At 43.1% G+C, this 21,683-nt stretch overlaps 1 protein-coding gene across 1 annotated transcript in view; it reads right to left on the minus strand.

Annotated features, from left to right (window-relative positions):
* Window positions 1-21,683, minus strand: part of tenm3 (teneurin transmembrane protein 3) — a 252,324-nt gene that overhangs the window by 16,753 nt on the left and 213,888 nt on the right. Inside the window, exons 18-22 of the mRNA XM_061244374.1 lie at window positions 20,292-20,553; window positions 13,980-14,247; window positions 12,450-12,593; window positions 3,203-3,452; window positions 1,660-1,680 (exon numbers count right to left, since the gene is read on the minus strand). Of these exons, the coding sequence (XP_061100358.1) occupies window positions 1,660-1,680; window positions 3,203-3,452; window positions 12,450-12,593; window positions 13,980-14,247; window positions 20,292-20,553 (945 nt within the window). The remainder of the gene's footprint in view (window positions 1-1,659; window positions 1,681-3,202; window positions 3,453-12,449; window positions 12,594-13,979; window positions 14,248-20,291; window positions 20,554-21,683) is intronic.

Genomic DNA, 21,683 nt, shown 5'->3' on the forward strand with positions numbered 1-21,683 from the left:
ACCAGGAACATAACGGGATATGACTGGGATTCATTATCGCGTGACGGGGCATTAATGATGCCTTCAAACCTGTCACTTTGTGTCCGTCATTATCAGCTCCTGGTGAGAATGCGCCTTTGGAAAACAAAAAGAGTGATGCGGATATATTAATGAAAGTCGTCAACTGATCCATCAGGCCGTGTTTACCCGGCTTCCTATTAGGGCTGCTAAATATACCGCTCTGACAGTCCGCAGATTGTGTGGAGGGCTCTTTCAAGCGCTGGGCTGAAGGAGAAACCCACCGAGAAACAAACGGACGGGGTGATGCCACCGTTTTCATGTCTCCGCTGACTGCCAGCAGGCAACAGGTGTGCTCTGCTTAGTGTCAGGTTGTGTTTTTAGAGTGTTTGTCACTGCCAATTCAATCAAATAGAAAACACTCATGAAAGCACAAGTGCGTGCCTTGAAACTAAATCACGCTGGCAAAAACTAGCGGAAATACTCTTTCCACATGCATAAAAAACACTGTCATTTTTTTTAGCTGAAGGCAAATTTGTCAAACACTTAAAAGCAAACAAGACAAAGAGAATAATCCATGAAACATGACCCAAATTAATAAAAAACTGAAAAGAAGCTATAAAAGTCATGAAAATGACTTTCGAAATACCCTTACTGTGAAACAACAAAGACTTCACTTGAAGAGACTGACGACTCTTGGTGCATTAGTGAATACCATCTTTATGAGCCTTAAAAGAGGATTGAAGTGTCTGGCAAGGTCTTAAGCACAGCAGAAGGGTTACCAGACTGATCCTTTCTTTTGAGTAATACCTAACCCTTGAACCGTTGACTTTGGCAGTGTGGAGTGGGAGTTTTGAGGGCCTTCTGGGGTGTTCAGTGCGTGAGGTGAGGATCACCATGTATAGTAAATGGTACTGTAAATGCAGCGATTCCAGCAGAACACCACTGTAAATGAGACAGGACTGATCGATAAGACAGCTGTGCCTTTCAGCCATGGCTGCAGATGGGTCTGCTACAGGCATTCATGACGCATCGCAGAGTCCAAGACAAATTTCCCTGAGCGGGACAATAAAGTTCATCGTATCGTATCGTATCTTGGCTAACTTAAAGAAAAGCAGCGACAGCGCTGGGTTCATTTGCCCGGCGTCCCTGATTTCATATCGAACCTATAAAAGGCCCTTGTTCTGGGCCGTATCGGGCAGCAGCGACTACCCTGCGGGACCGGCAAACTGCACAGCAGGGCCTGTCAAGGCACACTTCAATTCTCAGTTCTAATAAAGTCCTGTCTGTCTCGCTTTCCATGATATAATCTCACTAAATCGGTCTGTCGATTTTTTTATTTCATTTTTTATTTTTTGTTCTCGGAAGGACAAGCCACAAAATTAAAATGACAAGAGAGGAAAGGAAATAAATAGTCCCTGAACAGAAATGTCCGACATGACAGGATAATTTGAAAAAGGATTCCCTTGGACGTGAAAATTCACTCTGAGATTCTGGGTCTTATGAGACCTTTTTTTTTACAGAAGGTGAGCAACGGCGACTATAGATTAGCCGCCTCACGTTTTACAAAGATTACAAGACTCCACGCAAGACTTAATTACAAGATTAACACACAAGACTCCAACAAAAGGCCATGTACATATACTATACCGAGTATCTTACCTATGTCTGAAATCTTTATTTCTTAAAGGGTCGGAAGCAGGAAAGAGAGAAGAGAATAGTGTGAGTTTAAAGACAGGGAAAAACATGTTAAATAAACAGCAGATTGTACAGACCCTGCATGAAGGAAGAGAGCAACAAGACAGAACTACGGAGAGAGCTCATTCTCCCTTCGGAGCGGTGGGGGATCTTCCCGGCAATAATTCTTAAACTGTGGGAAAGGTACAAATTTTACACCTGGGAGTTCACAGCCACATTAGATCACTGCTTATGCTTAGGTTAACAGGCTCATAATGGGTTATTGATTGTGTCACAGACAATAAAAACGCATTATTAAACTGCTCCCTCAACATGTGCACTGTATCAAGCCAGTCGAGCCAGCTTCTCCGAGACAGAGCAAGGTTAGGGCTGAGTTTTTCCCCTCGTTTATTACGGTCTTACAATTTTTTATAAGCTATTTAATTTGCAGAGCTTATAAACTCAGGGAAAAAGATGATAACTGAGCCAAAGTGTAGACGGGGTATCGGTGCTCTGGTGTGGCAGGGCAGTGAGACTGACAGGAAGGCGAGTTTGATGCCGAAAGCTGAGAGGTGTTCGGAGGGGCTGTGTACGGGGCTTAAGACCGTCTCAGCGATCATCAGTAAACTTTATCCCACACACATGTGGTTGTGCAGGTGAGAATGTGCTGTGATTGGCCCACTCTGCACAGTGTGAACTGCGCTGCAGTTGGGAACGATTGGACGCTGAAATGTAATGATCCCAGAGACCGCATCCGCGGGGAGCTACAAGAAAATCCATTTTAATATTATCATCATCAATTTTAAATTATCCATAAACGTTTCTCAATAACGTATGATTGTGTAAAATTGAGATTATTATGGAGGAATGCAAAAACGGTTCAAACCTGGCAATTTGCAAAGGGGTTAAAACATGGAGCAAAGGGAAGATGTAGTTCTGTAATATCTGTGCCTCTGCTGTAGACTGCTATGCTCATACCACAGCACCACAGCTGGGCTCAAAATGGTGTATCTGATGTGACAAGCATGGTGATGGGCTGAATCTCTCAGGTGCAAAGCATTATGGGATACACTAGTTGACAAGGGAAATAGCAACATAAATAGTAATCACACATAAGCCACAGAACAGAAACCGCATGGGTATTTGCTTTGAATGCAGCAGTGTGTCGAACCGTCACCACCTGAAGCTTCTGCGTTGACCTTCTGCTCTTCTGAAGCTGGGAAACAACTCTTTATTGCTTTTGACACCAAGAAAAAAGCCTGCAGATCCTATTTTCTGACTTGCTCAGCCATTCAGTAAATCAAATCAAATCCAATCAAATCAATCGATTGATCGAGTGATAAATCAACCAACCAATCGCCAAACCACTCAATCGATATCACACATACACAAACATGTACGTAACTATGTTTATAGCAAACCAAAAAGAAAGCCTGGAGATCCTATATCTGATGTGCTCAGCCATTCAGTAAATCAAATCAAATCAATCCATCAATATGGGAATGTGCAGGACTGCAGGACCCCCTACCTCAGCTCCATCACGCTGCTGACGTTCCCGGAGGGGAAGATGCGCCTGACGTAGTTGAAGTCGCCGACGTAGAGGCTGCCGTCGATGCCGCAGGCCAGGGCCACGGGGGCCAGCAGCTTGTTGCCGTCCGCCTGGCCGTTGCAGCTGGGGCAGGAGATGCTGCGCCGACGCCCGTTTCCCATGATGGTGCCGATCACCGGCGGCTGCAGCGAGATGAACTGGTTCTCCCCGCTGCCCTTGTACAGGATACCTGCAGATACCAGCACAGGAACATCCATGATCTGTTCATTATCTCAGAGTCTGAGGTGGTCATTATCACCCCATAGCTCATACTTGTGAACTGGTTCTCCCCACTGCCCTTGTACAGGATACCTGCACAGGAACATCCATGATGTTCATTATCTCAGAGACTGAGGTGGTCATTATCACCCCATAGCTGATACTTGTGAACTGGTTCTCCCCGCTGCCCTTGTACAGGATACCTGGAGATACCAGCACAGGAACATCCATGTCTGTTCATTATCTCAGAGACTGAGGTGGTCATTATCACCCCATAGCTGATGTGATATGAACTGGCTCATTAAACACTCAGCAGAGTTAAACTTATGTGGGATATTATTATTCCTTGTCAAAATATATTTTTTATTATGTCCTAAGTAAAATTAATCAAAGTACAAGTCAAACCCTAAAATAACAATAGTCATTATTCATTGTATCATCATCCTATTTTTGGAATGTACAGTATAAGCTTTTTTGGCAAATAATTCACTGCCTAAAATGTAAAACCTAAGGCCGTTTTTCCTTTGATTGAGTCACCCCCCTAAGCAACAACAAAAGATGAAGAAAGTAATAAATACTTTATTAACATTTCAGAAATTATCCTTAATTTGGCTTTGTATGTTACTTTCTAAGATGATTTTCTACTTCTGAAAATGTGATCAAAGAAAGTTTGGAGTTTAAATCCTTTTAAACATGACTCATTTTGTAATTAACAAATGTATTTATGCTAATGCATTCCTTTTCATTGTTGAATGAATTTATCTTGAAAGTGAAGTACCCCAAAAATAGCTGAATATTTACACAGTGTTTACTTTGAATATAAAGTAATACAAATACAAAAAAAGCTGAATTGAACCACTGGATTCCATTGTAACAAGAACATGTTGAAAACACAAAAGATACCAGGGAATGATAAGAAAAACATTCAATACCAACACCAATAACAAGCTAAACAAACAAACAAACAAATAATAACAATAATAATAATAATAATAATACAAATAAATAATTCATATTAAATATTCAATATTACATCAATGTTTCATCCCAATTTTCCTCATATAAAACATTACACATGTTCTTCAAGTGGCTGCGATACATATTACTTTAAGATGTGGAAAATAATGTTTTTTATTGCCCAAGAAACAGTTATTGTTCTTATTTGACAAATTCCTATTTTCCTGGTCGAGCATGTCTGAATGCAACAGTGAATTCCCTACGGCGACAAGCAAAGAGTAAAATCGAAGGCACATTTACAGAAACAATTTAAGAGATGGTGGCAAAAAAAATTGCCGTGTGCCTAATAACGGTGAGATGCTGGCCGAGTTAAACGGATGATTGATTGCTTCTTTAAACAAACCTCTGCCGAGCATTACGCAAGTCAAATGAGCCCTGGTCTTGTGTCTGTCCCTACAATTTCCTGGGAGGCTGCTTTGCTGTCTGCAATCGGTTTGTGAAGGTGAATTGGGAATGTGCCAAGCGGACCGAGCTGTGGGGTGGTTAATGTAAGGCACTGTTCCAGTGACCTTGAGGAATTGTAACTGCACTGCTGAGAAAAGCCTACTTGATTACCCCAGGCCTGATCTGTAGCTGTGGCCTAAACCAAATCAACTTTTCACCCACCGGCTGATCACAAATTACGAGGCAGATACTTTAATGAAGGGCTTTTTGATGGATGTGGGGAGGGAGAGAGGACGAGGAGAGTGCCACAGGCGTGGGATTTGTATTTTCTGATGAGCGGGGGTGGTGGGGTGGGGAGTGCTGGTGGAGGGGGGGGGGAGTCGAGATTTAGATTTGATGCTAGAGACGTGGGTTGGTACGGAGCCCAAGGACGACACATTAAAAAAAGGTTTTGATTGTGCATGAAAACCCTCTTGATTAAAGATGTAGAAGCTTAATGATAATATTGTCTGTGTGTCAAGTGATTCATTGGGGCTGATTCAAGCTCTAGCAAAACACCTGATTAAATGCGGAGAATGCAAACGTGAAATTCTTGCATTAGCTTTTCCGTCACTGACACAACCCTTAGATATACATATAACGGTAATTAAAGGTAATTAGATATGAGTGAAAAGCTTGTTTCCTGACTTGAAGAAAAAAACTTTTTTTCTTTTTATCCCACATTTAACTTCTTTAACTGCAATGCCCTCTCTCAATATGCAAAACACATCAGCCACCTTAAAGCTAATCCTCATCAATGGTAATACAGTCTATAGCAGTGATTGCTAAATGGATGCACATGTGCAAAAACAGTATACTAAACAAACATGTTATAAACTTTAATTATACATCAAGTATAAGTACAAAACAGTATACATTCAGCATACAATTGTTTTCTAATGGATAGTCCTCATACAATGTAGCACAACATACAAATTATGAAAATATGAAATGCAATGAGTTATTTTTTGTAAGCTATTCCACATCTATCTTTTGATCCTCTACAAACCCTCTCACAACCCATAAGCGGGTTCTGACCAGAGGTCAACTGATACGGCTTTTCTAATGCTATGACCACTCCTGGTGTTTAGTCAGCTCATAACAGCCGATTTTTAATTCATTTTTTTCCCAAGAAAAAATATATGTGAGGAATAAGAATTCCCCCTGTGCCGTATTTCCACTAGCACTGTACTTAAACGGCTCCAGATTCAACAAAATGTCATCCACGGTCTAATGACATCTCCTATTTGTACTGCTCAGTGTTAAGAGATAAGATAAGAAAAACAAGCCTGCACTGCGCATTCTCTGTGCCTGAACAATGTCTGCGTTGGTGTGTGTGCTCCGCACTCACACTGGGCATGAGCAGTGTGTGGCAGTCCCACTTCAGCCTCGAGCCGTGCCCTCGGTTTGGGAATCGTCGGGCTAAGGAAGTGCTTGTGTCATAATGCTGACTACCCCCTCCTACAGCTGGAATTCAGACGCTGCACTTTTCTGGATGTGCTAATGAACGTGATGCTAAATGGCCTCGACCCCTCGGCTGGCTGAGCCTGAGTTTAACGGTGGTGGCGCAGAATGTGGGGAGTCATTATTGCCCAACATTAGAAGCACTGGGGGGAAGAAAATATAACTAGTTCTTTGGGTCTTCAAAGAAGGACTTCAAAGGGCGAGTACACACTGTGAGTGTTAAATTATTCACATTCGCCAACGTTGGAATTTGGAAGGCTGGCTCTGTGCTAATTACTACAAAGATCGACGACGCCATCTACGGCCGCTTTTTGAGAGCCGGTTCTGATACCGTTGGTCACGCTTCCCGTACGTCACTGTAAATCACCGCCAATGGTGGACCTGCTTCCGCTGATGGCCTCTCCTGTAGTGCGTTTGATTGATTAACCATTTGTGTGTGTGTGTGTGTGTTTGTGCATGTGTGTGTGTGTGTGTGTTTGTGTGTGTGTGCGTGCGTGTATGTGTGTGTGTGTGTGTGTGTCTGGGGGCTGAGGTTGAGAGGGAGGGTACGGCAGGCCCATCCGACACTCTCAGGATTGCGAGTCGCACAGAGTCACACCGTTAATGAAGACAGAGTGGTCCCAGAAAGGGTTTTGTGTGTGACACGTCCCACAAAACACCCGCAACCCCCAGGACTTCACTTTGAATGGCTTAAGAGATGACTTAAAGTCTTTCTGCGGCACTGCACTGGCTTTTGTGCTCCTGCAACATGTAATTGGAAACATAAACAACAATTTTCCCCACAAATGACGGATATGGAAGACTTAAGTGCGTGAGGAAAACCACTGCGGTCTTATAAAGCGCCCCCATCTCCCCCCCCCCGCTGAAACACAATAAAATAAAGTCTTACAACAAAAGGGTAAAGTGAGAGCCAGCCCCGCTGCTGGATTCTTTCTTTGGAGATGAAAAGCGCTCCGGGATTTTTTTTGCAAAGCTCCAAAGACGTGAAGTGTGTGGGATTGTAATACGTGGTTGATATGCGATTGTACAGACTGCGGAGAAGCAGGGCGGGGCCCAAGTTAGATTCTCTTTCATATACTCTCATATGCTGGTAGGCTACTGGCTTTCCTCGCTGAGTCCTAAGTCCTAAGTCCTTTTTGTACCGTGGCTTTGAAAACAGAAGAAAGGGTATAGCAGGTAGGGATGGCGGGACAGGGGCGACATGGCTCAGGCAGTAAGAGCAGTCGTCTCATTGGCTCAGGCAGTAAGAGCAGTCGTCTCATTGGCAGTCGGAGGGTTGCCGGTTCGATCCCCCGCCCAGGCTGTGTCGAAGCAAGACACCTAACCCCCAAATGCTCCTGACGAGCTGGTCGGCGCCTTGCATGGCAGCCAAGGCGCTATATAAATGCCAACCATTTACCTACCATTTACCATCACCAGCTCCCCGGAAGTTCTGTCCCTGTACTGGGCACAGCCAGTGTTTTTTTGTATGTCAGTACACTAGCACGCCAGTGCTTTTGGTTAGCAGTTGCAATTGTTACATCAGCATTAAAATGTTCAGAACATTTCAATAATATATTTGTGATCTTGCACCTTAAAAGTTGAGATGGTCCCTATAGTGTGGATCAGTATGTACACACTATTACTCTGGTCTTCCACCACTCCCCGGTACCCCCACACACTGTCTGGAGAGGAGGTGTACTGCAGTGAACAGTTTGACATTTTTGGAAATGGGAGACCGCCTAAATCCCACGATAAACTGTCAATTATCTTTGCCCCCCCAAAAAATCACTGGTGCATTAAAAAGGGGCCAGCCATGTTTGTTGTTGTTCTGTTTGCATAGTTTATGAAGAGATTTACTAAATCCACAGACTGGAGCTGTACTCTGGAAAAATCCATTTAGATCATTTTTCTCCTTGTTTCTTTTGCACTTTTCTCTTATTTCCAGCTAAGCCTGCCAAGTATCTTTTTCATAATCAGAGTGTAAAATTGCAAACACCCTTGAACATGTAAAAACCACATTTAAATAATGAGCAAACACACCCCTCAGCACTAAACAAGAAATGATCATAATTAAGCTTGTGAAACCTGCTTACTGTAGTCAGCCAATGCGAGTGAAGTTCCTGAAACCTGTTTACTCTAGTCAGCCAATGGGAATAAAGTTTCTGAAACCTATATTCTCTTGTCAGCCAATGGGAATAAAGTTCCTGAAACCTGTTTACTCTAGTCCGCCAATGGGAATAAAGTTTCTGAAACCTATATTCTCTTGTCAGCCAATGGGAATAAAGTTCCTGAAACCTGGTTACTCTAGTCAGCCAATTACAATAAAGTTCCTGAAACTTGCTAACTGAAGCTCGCAAAAGAAAGCTAAACCAATATAAACCAAAATAAACCACAGATGTGAAACCATTTAGAGTACCCCCCCTACCCACACACACACACTGGGGTGGGAGTCAGAAATGCATTAGTAAAGGAGAGAGGAGGGGCTTCTCCACAAGTCTTAATATCTCAGGTGCCATTTCCCCCATTACAAGACACCTGCTGGCATTCCCATCATCTGCTTTCTCCCCGCCGATTGTGCTGGATGCCCCCTGAATATCTGAATAAATCAGATAAGAGACATGAAAGGGAGAGAGTGGGGTGTGTGAGATGAGGCTGCCCAAGCCAACATTAGAGAGGAAGAGTGGGTGTGACAGGGCACAGAGAGGAAGAGAAGGTCCCCCACCACCCAATCCTTGCCCAACTCTTCAATCACCGGCAGAGCCCTCATCTCACACTGGGATGTAACGCCTCGGAAATTAAAAATAAATACATGAATAAATGAATAAAAGCAAACCAGTGATGATTTGGTCTGTGGCCCAAAGGCGAAACTGAGAGAAATCCAACGATGCAACGCTTCCACCCTCACCCCAGCATCCAGCTGTGAGCTCTGCTTCTCAAAACCCCCATGAGGGGGGGAGGGGTTGTAGTCACTCCCTGTTTCGGCTGGCTTATAACTGGTAGTGATGAGACGCAGAGCCTTGACGGCAAACTTTGCATTCATATTAAACCTCAATATTGCTTAATTGATCACGAGTTGTCTGACTGAAGTGAATCTCACCTCTGGGAACATTTCACCGGAATACAAAAAAAACACTGGGGATCAGAACACCTCTTCAGGCTGGTCAGTAGTGACTGGGTTTTTGTAGCTAACAGTAAAATATCGCTTGAAAGATTACAACTGCTACTGCTTGCTCTGCCATGATGATCATGCCAGCTCTGGACAATCTGTTGTAGTGATGGGAACTGGGAGACACTAACTGCTGCTGCCACTGTTACTGGCTAGACCGAGCGTGGTCACAATGATCTCTTTGGGTCGGGCCCAGACTGCGGACGGAGGCAAGCTGTCGTTCTGGAATGACATGAGGGAAAAACGACGGCATGTTTGACACAGAACATTCCGGCTGAAACGCATTTGTCTGGAAACGTGCTAGAAGACTCCCCTGGGAAAAGTGTGAATGTCAGAGATGGATGGCCTGGTTGACTGTCACATCACAGAGATATGTTTGGGCAGACACAGTTTTAGCAGAGACTGGTCAGGTGCTAACGCTCATAGAAATAAATGGTAGCAAAGATGAGCAAATATTCCATTCATTGTGAATGCCCGTGCTATTGATTATCGATAATCTCGCTACTAAGGAGTATATTAAGGGCACAGCTTAAACCTTGACAACAACAATTACAAATCTTTTATTCCCATTTTTGCCTTTTTATGCATGAAAAAGATTGTCTGACTCAATGTATGGTGATTCATGACGCCTGACAACAAATATCCTTCTGGAAAGGGCAACAGAAGTCAGAAATGCTAAGCTAGCACTACTGGGGTCCTGTTGACATATCTCTTATCAAAGTATCTCTGGTTTGGACCAGTCACTGATTCTGTTTCCTTATGTCATACACTCTTCCTGTGGTCACAATCTAGTACCTGCACTGTATGAATGCAGTATGCATAAATGGAAAGTTGGATTCTATTATGAGGCGATACACATAGGAAGATGGAAAGGAAGGAAAGGAAGATGCCATGGGCAAAAATAGAGGGATTTCAGAACAAAATGAGGCCCAGAGTTCAATCTTGTGAACTTTTGAATGCCTGGCACGGTGAGAATAACATAAACATCCCGGTACGGTTTCTGAAATGTACAGCTCCGGAGTCTGACAAATTATTAATTGATACACCGCGTGGCGACCTGGCTATACTGCGTAATGCATGTGAACTTTTAAAGCTGGATTTCCTTCTCAAGCTTGTTCATTAAGCTGATCTATCTCCAAATGCCAGTGGGGAAACGTCGCCTGGAGCAGGCTGCCCTTGTTTGGTTTGATCCATGGGGCTTTGAAGGGTGAATAAAGGGGCTGGAAGGCTGGAGCTCCAGCGGCAGACTGCGGGAGGGTACTGTGGGCTAGCAGTTACTCAGGTCCGTTAAGAGCCGGCTCCGTAATAGAGCGTGATTGCATTTCTTGATGATGGAGTAATGGCACCGCTGCCTAGACGAGAAACAGAGGGCAAGCACTGGTGGGGGGAAAGTTATTGTGTTTAATGGAGGGGGAAGCTCAGGGAAAATCGAGCGAGCAGGCCATTCCGCCGAGATGGGACAAAACGACCGAGCATGCTGGGATAGCGCCGGGGAAGAGGGATCTTTACTTACTGCTGCGAGGCTGTGTGGCGGGGGCCCCCCAAAACGGAATAAAAGCAGTGATGGGAAGTGGGGAGGTGTGTGTGCGGCCTGAATCGCAGGCCTGACCGGCCTCACTTCAATGAGCTCTGAGATTAAAGGGCGGTGAAATCCCCCCAGACAACTGGCACTAAGCTGGAGGGGAGAAGCAGGGCTTAGAGTCAGTCAAGACACGGGCAGCTGAAAACACCCACCCCGGCTTCGCATACAAAAGCCCGCTTGAGCACAATCGCAGCAGACAAGCGGATGTATAATTATCGGTTTATTAGCTTTGTCCCTTTTGTTCCGGGACCACAAACCTCACATGCGTGTTTACAACGGAGGCTCCTATTCTGCGGGGAGACAAAGACAGGCTGCATATATTCTTGGAACTACCTTTCCAGGACCATCCTGCCCCGCCAGCCGTGAATGAACCCCCCCTACCCGCGCACACCGAACAGTGGAGTTGAGCAGAGTAGGGACTCACGCTAGTCAGCACACCGTGTTATTGCGGCTCATTTCAGCCGTCATTACTTTGAAAGATCGGTCCTTCTCAACTCTCCTATTATCTCCAAATGGGATGACGGCCCGTATTTCATTTTCATTGGAATATTTATGCCCGTTTTTTGGGCCCCTGGTGCAATGACCTGCCCCTGTTCCCATCGCCCCGTTACGAATGGAGTTTTTCTGCCTCATCTAGCCTGCCATTACGACTAATCATTCCGGTTTATTCAATTAGACAGGCGTCATTTTGAGGACTCGCCTCTCCACCTCTCGCTGTTCCAATGTGTAATTTAAATCTTGGATCAATTCGGCCTGTGCTTTCTGACGTTCCCTTTCTACTTTTTATATTTTTTGGGATGACGTTCGGCTGTCTTAATGTTCAGTTGATATTTAAGCTTAATGCGTTCTGTCTTGTGCAAGATGGATGCTGATGACTCTCTTCTAATTTTACTAATGTGTTCTGTTCCAGCTAGAACCTTGTTAAACCTTCAATGAGTGTCTGTGCTGCAATGATTCAGAATACTCATGCACTAACACTAGATCTTATCTACAGCAAACATTTACTGCAACATTAACTGGCAACAATGTCACTGACTTACTTTGTCTAGTGTACAGATGACAAAACTGTGATACTTTCTAAAGCCAGGAGACAAATTCTGCCCACTCTCCAAATCAAATCTGTTTATGACCAAGCAATATCAAAGTAACAGAGGTGGAGCTACACAAAGCTGCTTTAACTTATTAGCCGCTCTTGTGTGCCTACACCGCATTAGCAGATTTAGTTAGCAACCACCATTTATGTTATTTTTGGACTTTTACTTTCTGAACCACAATAATCCAGCAGTGATATCAGAGGAATCGTGTTTGAGAAGTAAGTGCTGTGGTGCTCATACCGTTCTGTACGTCCAGCACGTGGTGTCTGCCCAAGGTCCAACCTCCCATGTTGGAGGCATCAAGCTCGTATCCCTGCAAAATGGCCGTCCTCTTCTCCCACAGAATCAGGTCCAGGCACGATTCATACTCAAAGCCCACAGACACTGCAAGGACAAATTAGAGGGCACCTCAGGACAGGTGGTCCCAGAAGGACTCGGGCATTCATGTTTTTGTACGCCATCAGACTTCCCAAACTGAATTGCAGTCACCAACTATAGACACCCAAACTTTTTCTGTTAACTTTGCAAATTTGATAACATATCTTCTGAGAGCCTCCTTTCCCTGCAAATCATTTTAGCTTCATATCTGTCCTCGGCCAATCACATTATGAGAGTGCCCTCATAACCCTGAGAATCAATAGATATGCTCAGACAGAGGTAGTGAAATTATGCATGCAATGCAATTGGAAGTAAATGCGAAAGTGAAGTTTTAATTTATCTATAATCTATAATCATGGGTTGCAGAGGAAAGGTCAGATCTCTGTTACCCATATTATATATATTACACACACACCAGATCTGAGTCAAATGCGAAATTATTTAATTTATTTGTAATATACAAATGTACTCGATTCTGAACTCGATTGAACTTGCCTGGTGCAGTGGAGTTAACCAAGGTGTCCAGAGGGAGGGGTTTGCACTTTTAGAGAGTATTTCATAGGTTCCAATGCACCAGACAAGCTCAGTAACACACAGAAAAGTACTTGAATCCAATACAATTACGTATTTGACCCAGGTCTGACACACACACACACACACACACAAACACTCACAGTGTATGTGCATGCACGCATACACATGCACACATACACAAAAACGTCCTAAAAGAATGGCCGTTTGAATGTTTCAATGTTTCACGACAAGTGAATTACTAGTTGTGAAGAGAAAAAATGTCTTCTCCTGCCGTCATATTTTCTTTCATGTCCTTGTTTACTGAGGGAGAACATTCAAACCAAAGTTTTTACATTTCAGTTGAGGATACCGAGTACATGTTTATTTATTGATATAAAAGAACATCCATATCGGCAGTTGAACTGGGTAAATGAAATGAGAGAGAAAAAAATCAGGAAAGAAAATACTTTTTGGGATGGTAATCACACACGCAGGAATACACTTTGCAGTGAGCAAATAACATAGCCCTGACCTTCAGAAAATTGTAAAGGCCTCATGCTTTACATGCACTTAACAAACACAAACAGAACAGAATGCAAAGGACAGGTCCAAACAGCCAGTCTACTTTTTGCAAGGTATTGAAATCCCATCTCAATATTGATTATCAGTAATTGCATCTGCAATATCTACCGTATCGAATGTACATTACAAATATTTGCAATTACACTCTTCTCAGCACATTCAACAGGTAAGGATATAAAACACATTTAATCACCATGAAACACATTTGGTCAGTATAAATTAAAACAATTACTCAAATATAAAATACATTCTTGCTCTATTGTTTCTGCAAGGGGAAGACAAAGATGGAGGACTCACCCACAGCTTCTGACAGACCGTAGACCTTCTGATTGTAGGCGTCGGTCTTGTCCCATATGAAGGTGTATGACAGGTTTGGGGAGGCGGGGAACCACTTTTGAAACAGCCGGCCCACCACAGCCACCATGAGGTGGACCTTCATCAGGTTGAAGGGGATGTTGGCCTGGGTCATGATCACCTTCAGGATGGGCTTGTAGCCAGCTGCCCTGGAGCTCAGGTACAGCAGGTTGAGGTCACTCCCTGGGATGGCTGTCTCCTCCTGCAGGACCTTTGGATGAGAGCAGACCCAACACCCCCCCCCGTCAGGCAAACTCTCCTCCTAGCCTTCACCGCTCCAAAGAAGTGTCACCGGTGGAATAATTATCGGAATATTAAATCATCTTTCTTCCTTCACTGGCCTCAGGTCTCATCACTGCAAGCGTGTGGGGAAAAAAAGCTGGCTTATTTCACATTTCCTCCAAAAAAAGATTAATGCTTGCACATTTCCATAACCACATAACTGTTAAGAATCATTTTATATATAAAACATCATGAATATACATACATCATATGCACATAATAATATGTATTATATATTATGTCAGGTGAGGGTGGAGGGGGGTGAGAGACAGTGACTGAAGACCCTCGCCAGGAGAAAGGAGTCTTCTGTTTCCTTCCTTTGTTTGGCCAGTTCCCTTCGCAATGGATTCACAACGATGTTTTAAATATTTTGCCTCACCAATGGCACAACGCACCTCAATTCTATTGTTTTATTTAATTTTCAGATTTAGCGTCGTTCTAAATGTATTTTACCGTTTCCTCTTTTTAAGTCATTATATGCTACTTGAAATTTATGTATGGAAGGTCCTACTAGAAATGTCTTAATAGAATTCTTTAATTCAATGTGTAATTTAATTTCTTTACAAATGTAAAGCATTTGGATTCGAGAGCGAACGATGAAAATGAGCATGTGACATACTGTAGCTGCTTTTGTTCCCCCAATTTTCAGCTGTGACAATATCCAAATTCTTACGTACAGCACTGCGTAGAGTGTATATGATATCTTATTGGTGTAGAAAGCGTAACAGCCCTATTCTGTGATACTGTATGCAGAGGTGTGCACTGTACAGTATATGTGTCTTTCATGATGATATAAAATTAAGCAAGTCACTATATTTATGAAAAGCAGTCAGAGTCAAACAGATCAGGTGGAGAGGTCTCATCTGTGAGTGGATGACATGGGGCATACAGATGTGATCCCTATACATTTACCCTCACACCTTTTCCACGGTGTGAACCTGAAGGGCTGAACACAGTCCCCCTGCAGCTCCTCTCTCTGATCACCAATTACCCAGCGACAACACTCGCCTATTTCCACTGCCCTTAAACAAACCAGTAATTAAAAATCCACCACTACTTCCCGGCCTGCTTGTTTGCGATCGCACATCATTATTTAATACCATCCTACTAAATGGGTTTTTGTTTGTTCTTTTACCTGATATCAATGGGGACTGATATCATTTTTAATGAGTAAACTTTATGGGGAATTACAACCACGGAGACCCACCCCGCAGAAATATTGGTTGATAATTCCAGTCACAACCTCACTAAAGCTTATGCCTACAGCAGGAGCTTTGGGGTTTTGGTTAGTGTTTGTCCTTTGACAACTCATATCAGCTGTTATTAGGCATTATTAAGATGTATGATTGCCTTCTCTTGGGGAAATTTTTAGAGTGTACATTTTACATATCAATTCTGAGAGTAAATAACTAGTAGTACAGGAATTGACTGGTTGTTCTACTTCATGAATATAAATGATATGATTAGCTGTCATTAGCTGAGGCTGTTTTACACAGTATGTACAGTGAGATCCATATTTGGACAGTGACACAATTTGTGCTGTTTTAGCTCTTTTTTCCAGCACAATGGATTTGAAATGAAACAATGAGTATGTGGTTTAAGTGCAGACTTCAGCTGAATTTGAATTACAGGCTTTTTATATGCAGCCCCCACTTTAGGGGATCAAAAGTAATTGGACAAATTAAAATGATCTTAAATAAAGTATAATTAGTACTTGGTAGCAAATCCAAATGACGCCTGAAGTCTGTCATCCATAGACGTCACCAGATGCTGGGTATTCTCCCAGTTGGTGCTCTGCCAGACCTGTACTGTCGCCATCTTTTGTTTTTGTTTGTTTTGTGGAATTGTTTTCTTCAGCAAGTTCATGACTTGTTCACAATGAATCAATCTGTTATTTTGAGACACCCAATGATTTTTCATATCTTACTTGTGCATGAACTAATGCTGCATGAATACTGAGGCCAGGAAAGAGCTGAGCAGCCAACTGGCCAACGACTTGTGATCCCCTCAGACTGCGTATGAAAAGGACTGTAATTCCTACATGGATCATCTAATATGGATGTAAAACTCACAAAATAAAACTGACAACCTTCACTTAACCTATATTCAATTCCGAATTCAATGTACTTGAGTACAAAGCCAAAATAAATTGTGTCACTGTCCATGTCCACCCTAGATTTTTTAAAATATAAATTTGGTATTTCATATTTTTATATACATACAGTATTGTGCAGAAGTCTTAGACACCCTAGACTTTATTATATATATGTTTATTTTTTAGTGTGTGTTAGAATTAAAGAACATATTTGAGATTTCCAAATATTAATTTTCCAAAAGATTGAATTTTACAGAGACATTTTTGTATTGAATTTAAAACAGTAAGATCTTACTGTAAGCAATTGACTACTTTTTACATAAAAACCTGATCAAGGCTGTCTGAGATCAGAAGCAAGGAGCCAACCAAAGTCTGCAGAAGAACTGTGGCAAGTTCTCCAACATGCTCGGAACAACCTCCCTGCTCATTGTCTTATAGAACTGCAGGACAGAGTTGGCTCTCAGAGAAGTGATGCAGATTTAACGCCGAAGGGTGGTCACAAAAAATATTGATTTGATTCAGCTTTTAACTATTCCGACAAATTACTAAAATGTAATGTAAAATGTAAAGTACGGTTATTTAGGACCTTTCATTGCATTATTTTTGAAAGAATCTTATCTGTACAGAATGTTATACAGGTGCCTAAAACTTTTTTCCACATTAGTGTGTCAGAACAAAAGATTTCCATGTTACATTGTTATGTAAATATTTACAGTGACATTTCTGCAGGTAAATTACATAATAGACAACTTTTCAGGTAAAAGCTTGATTAAAGCTGTCTGGGATTACCTAGATAGCCAGAAGCAAGTAAGACAGTTAAAGTGTGGGAAATTCCCCAATATGTTTGGGACAACCTACTATAAAACTGCAGGACAGTGTACCTAAGAGAATTGATTGAGTTTTAAAGGTGAAGGGTGGTCAGAATAAATATTCATTTGATTTAGTTTTTAAGTGTTCACTGCTCTTTATACAATTTAAAACAATTCTTACATGTGCCTTTTTCACAGTATTGTAAATATAAAATAAATATACATTATCTTGACTCTAGACACTCAAGATCCTCTAGACTGTTGGTAGATATAGTCCAAAGCTTAAAAATCTGATGATAATTTTCAGACATTTTCTTTGTTTGCTCGCTTCCTTGTAAGTGCTTGTTTTAATGTGAAATAAAGAGATTTGTCTTCTGACATCTGTATAAAATATTGTCTTTTATCCGATAAAAAGATGGATCTTCTGAATTAGCGATCAAACCTCATGAGAAATTAATCTCTCGTTTTTAATCATGTTTGACGATTATGTAAGGAAGGTCTAAACTTAGATTTGGGTGGACTCAATAGATACACTTGCCCTATAAATGTTTCATTCATTTATTAAATTTTATTTTTATTTATTAATAATCCCACCACTAACCCCTTTCTCCAGGGTACAGTTGAGCTCATTGTGCATTCACTACACTTTCATGGTGATTCAGGATACACTGAAGCCATAAAATGAATAATTTCTGTATTTAACACTACCCTCTCCCTCTAGATCCCACTCCCAATCTTAGCACATTTTTATGCTGCATTAAGAATTTTACTAATGGTTTCAGTTGTAGCAGCATAATGGATTTATAATAATAGCAGTATCTGATTAGGTTTTTTTTACCCAGTCTGTGACATATAGCATACCAATTTTCAGATAGGAGATAATAACGTGTGAGCTTGGCCTATGTGTTGATGAAGTGCAAGGGGGAACATCTGCTGGCTGTCGGGGTAATTTCAAATCATAACCGACAAGATTATCATGTTTAGCCGGGCATTCACAGGAGCAATTCAAATTAAGTACTTTAGCTCAAGGTAATAACTTCAGTGCCCCGACACAAGACCGGAACCTTTAACCTGGTTGAGTCTCCAGTTCCCTTAACCCCATTTTACATTGCTGTCAATACTGTAATTATCACAGCAACAAAACAGCTTTTAACAACATTCATCAGGAATTATATCCAGCTTCTATGAAGCAACGCTTGGTTCACCTTCAGGAATAAGGGTAGGACTCTCTTTAGACCGTGTAGACGGTAAAGACAGATGCATCTAGTGTGTGCAATAAACTTAATAAATGTAAAGATTTTACAGCTCCAAAAGGTATGTCCTCTGTGAAATATTGCATTCTAATTTCATACAATATGTGCCACAGTATGGCTATTAATAACAGCAGAATGGACTGCATGTCATATGAATGCAAACACTTGGAGCCGGTTTAATGTTGACCTGTTTAGTACCTAATTACTATTAATGGGTTCAGTGAGAGGGGAGATGTTTGTTCATCATTTATGTATAAAAGGCTGCTTTCTATCCTTCTCCAAACCACTGGAGCTTTAGCTGCAGCATAATTTACATATTTCACACTTTTCCGTTTTGTTTTGAAGCTATTATTCAAAACGGGATAAATCCGCTTTGAACACTGGACAGAATGTGTTTTTTCCTTTGCCTAACAACCAGCTGCCAAGACAGCAGACTGAACAGACAGTACTAAATCAGTACTATGGTCTGTAGATGTGTGCAGGCTGAACCGGCAGTACTAAATTAGTACTATGGTCTGTAGATGTGTGCAGGCTGAACAGACAGTACTAAATCAGTACTATGGTCTGTAAATGTGTGCAGGCTGAACAGACAGTACTAAACCAGTACTGTAGTCCGTAGGAGTGTGCAGGCTGAACAGACAGTGCTAAACCAGTACTATAGTCTGTAGATGTGTGCTGGCTGAACAGACAGTACTAAATCAGTACTATGGTCTGTAGATGTGTGCAGGCTGAACAGACAGTTCTAAATCAGTACTATGGTCTGTAGATGTGTGCAGGCTGAACAGGCAGTACTAAATCAGTACTATGGTCTGTAGATGTTTGCAGGCTGAACAGACAGTACTAAATCAGTACTATGGTCTGTAGATGTGTGCAGGCTGAACCGGCAGTACTAAATCAGTACTATGGTCTGTAGATGTGTGCAGGCTGAACAGACAGTGCTAAACCAGTACTATAGTCTGCAGTGGTGTGTAGGGTGCAGCATCATCAGAGAGATTATCTATGGTACAGCAGCTCGGAATGTGCCACGGTTTCCCATGGTAACGGGGAAAGAAAAGAAATAAAGAAAGTGAAACTTGTGTAAACTCAAGCGCACAAGCACATCCAGAGCCACCGGAGAGGAAACCGCGGGGTAGCAGTGGAAGCAAGCGGGCTGATGAGGTGGGAAAGGCACTTCAGCCTCCTCAGCTGCGCCGCACACACTCCATACCACACCCACTTCCTCTGGGCCACCTCGTTTATGGGACATTATGTTTTTGGTTCCTGATGTAATGGCTGAGCGCTGGCGGAACAGGCGCGACGGCGCCGCCCTGCTGTTGCCCAAAGGGCAGCTGCGGGTGTCCAGCGAGGAAATCTGGACCCCCGGGTAACGCGTTCAGCTGCGCTCAGCGTTTCTGGAGACGGGGCTGGAAGCAGCGTGATGCGCGCTCCGTGGTTGGCATGGCCAACTGAACCCTTTCCCCCGCAGCACATTTTCACAACGTTCATCCACACTGCCAAAATGAATAAACATTATGACAAAGTAAAGACTATTGCTGCTCAATATTGCTGTAGCAAATGTGGGACATTGACATTCTGAAGTCTAAGCATAGCCGCCTTATAAGGACTGGGTCTGCCTTCACAATTCTCTCAGATTTCTCAAATGAATGAATGAATGAACTACATTTCAAGCTGAAACAAAATTATTAGTTCATTAAGTTATTAGTGTCCTTCAGATGGACTTGTGTTCAGGTGCATCTGCGTCTTGCGAACGATGCATTCTTTTTGGGACACACCTGTGCTGGTCGGGGGAATTTGGGAACGCGTTTTGGGGACGCACCTGTGTCTCGGGCACGATGGGGCTGTCCTCGGGGGAGGACCTGAAGAAGGTGGACAGCGGAGAGGACACGATGAGGGGGCTGGGCCGGACGAAGCCACTCAGGTCACAGCTGGGGATGTCGTTCTCCTCCTTCTTCATCACCAGCGTGTCCATCACGTAGAAGACGTTCCAGGGGATCCACACGGTGCGGAACTGCGTGAGGAAGGGCGAGCGCTCGAAGCTCAGGGTCAGCGAGGCGCCCCCGTTGGCCAGCAGGTCGAACCTGGGACGGGGAGAGCGCAGGAGATTACCCACAGTCCCGCATTCCTCGCCAACCCCGTGGACCACTGAAGGCGTTTTTACTGAAAGACGATCATTTTCCCTTTTTATCACTGTTGAATAGTCCAGTCTCTCATCATTAATATTTAAAAACATTTTTACAAATCATATTTGAACAAAAACACTGCTCCAGCATTCTGCTAACATGGCATAAAAAGTACTCTGGGGCAAATAGCAGCGCTGCTGCTGTGCCTGTTTCACAGTTGGAACAGACCGGTTTTTATTTAGAAATAGGTGGGCCTGTCAGGATTTTTGTAAATGAGGGGGGCCACAAAGTCTAATGCCCTATATTCAATCAGCTACCCTTGGGGGCCCCCACTTACGGGCTCACAAGCCTCTGTGTACAGTCACGTGAGCTGCTGCACACACACACAAACACACGCTCGCACACACACACACGCTGCGGTCGGCGGGTGTCACAGTCTGGACTGAATCGGCCCCGCCCTAGACTCCCCAGGCCATGGGAACCAAACATCTGTGTGCATCCAGGCTTTGATCTCTGACTGTGTCCCCATCTTTCCCCCCCTGTTTTTAATTTCCTAAATGGATATGGAAGTTGACCAAGCGTGATTATTCGCTGCCGCTTCTGTAACGTCTCCCGTCGTGTGGCCGGGGGGGGGAGGGGCTAACAGGGGTGCAACATCTGGACAAAAAGGACTAATCTGAGAGGTTTTTCTTTCCGGCAGCTGCTGTTTCCCGGCGTTTCGTCTCGCTCTTTGTGTGGAAATTCTGCGCGAGCTTTGTCTCTACCTCCGCTTAATCTGATCTGACACCGTCCCTTCCTAATGCCGTGACCCAGGTATTTTGAGGAAATCAGTAAAGGCGCCGAACTCGACGACTCGTTGGATTAAACTCAAAGCCGTTGCACGCCATGTATCTTCCAAATAAGTGTGAAAGAGAATGAGAAACACAGTTTATCACCCCCCCCCCCCCCCACCACCCCCCACCACCCCCCCCTCCCAGCCACACTCAGGCACAATTTAACAGAGAGCAGTGGTGTCATATGTAAAACAGTGATGTTCTATTTTGGTCACAATGATTGCTTGCCATTTCCCTTGTAATAGGACGGAGGCT

Source organism: Conger conger, chromosome 6 (genome assembly GCF_963514075.1).
Source record: "Conger conger chromosome 6, fConCon1.1, whole genome shotgun sequence".
Taxonomy (NCBI): domain Eukaryota; kingdom Metazoa; phylum Chordata; class Actinopteri; order Anguilliformes; family Congridae; genus Conger; species Conger conger.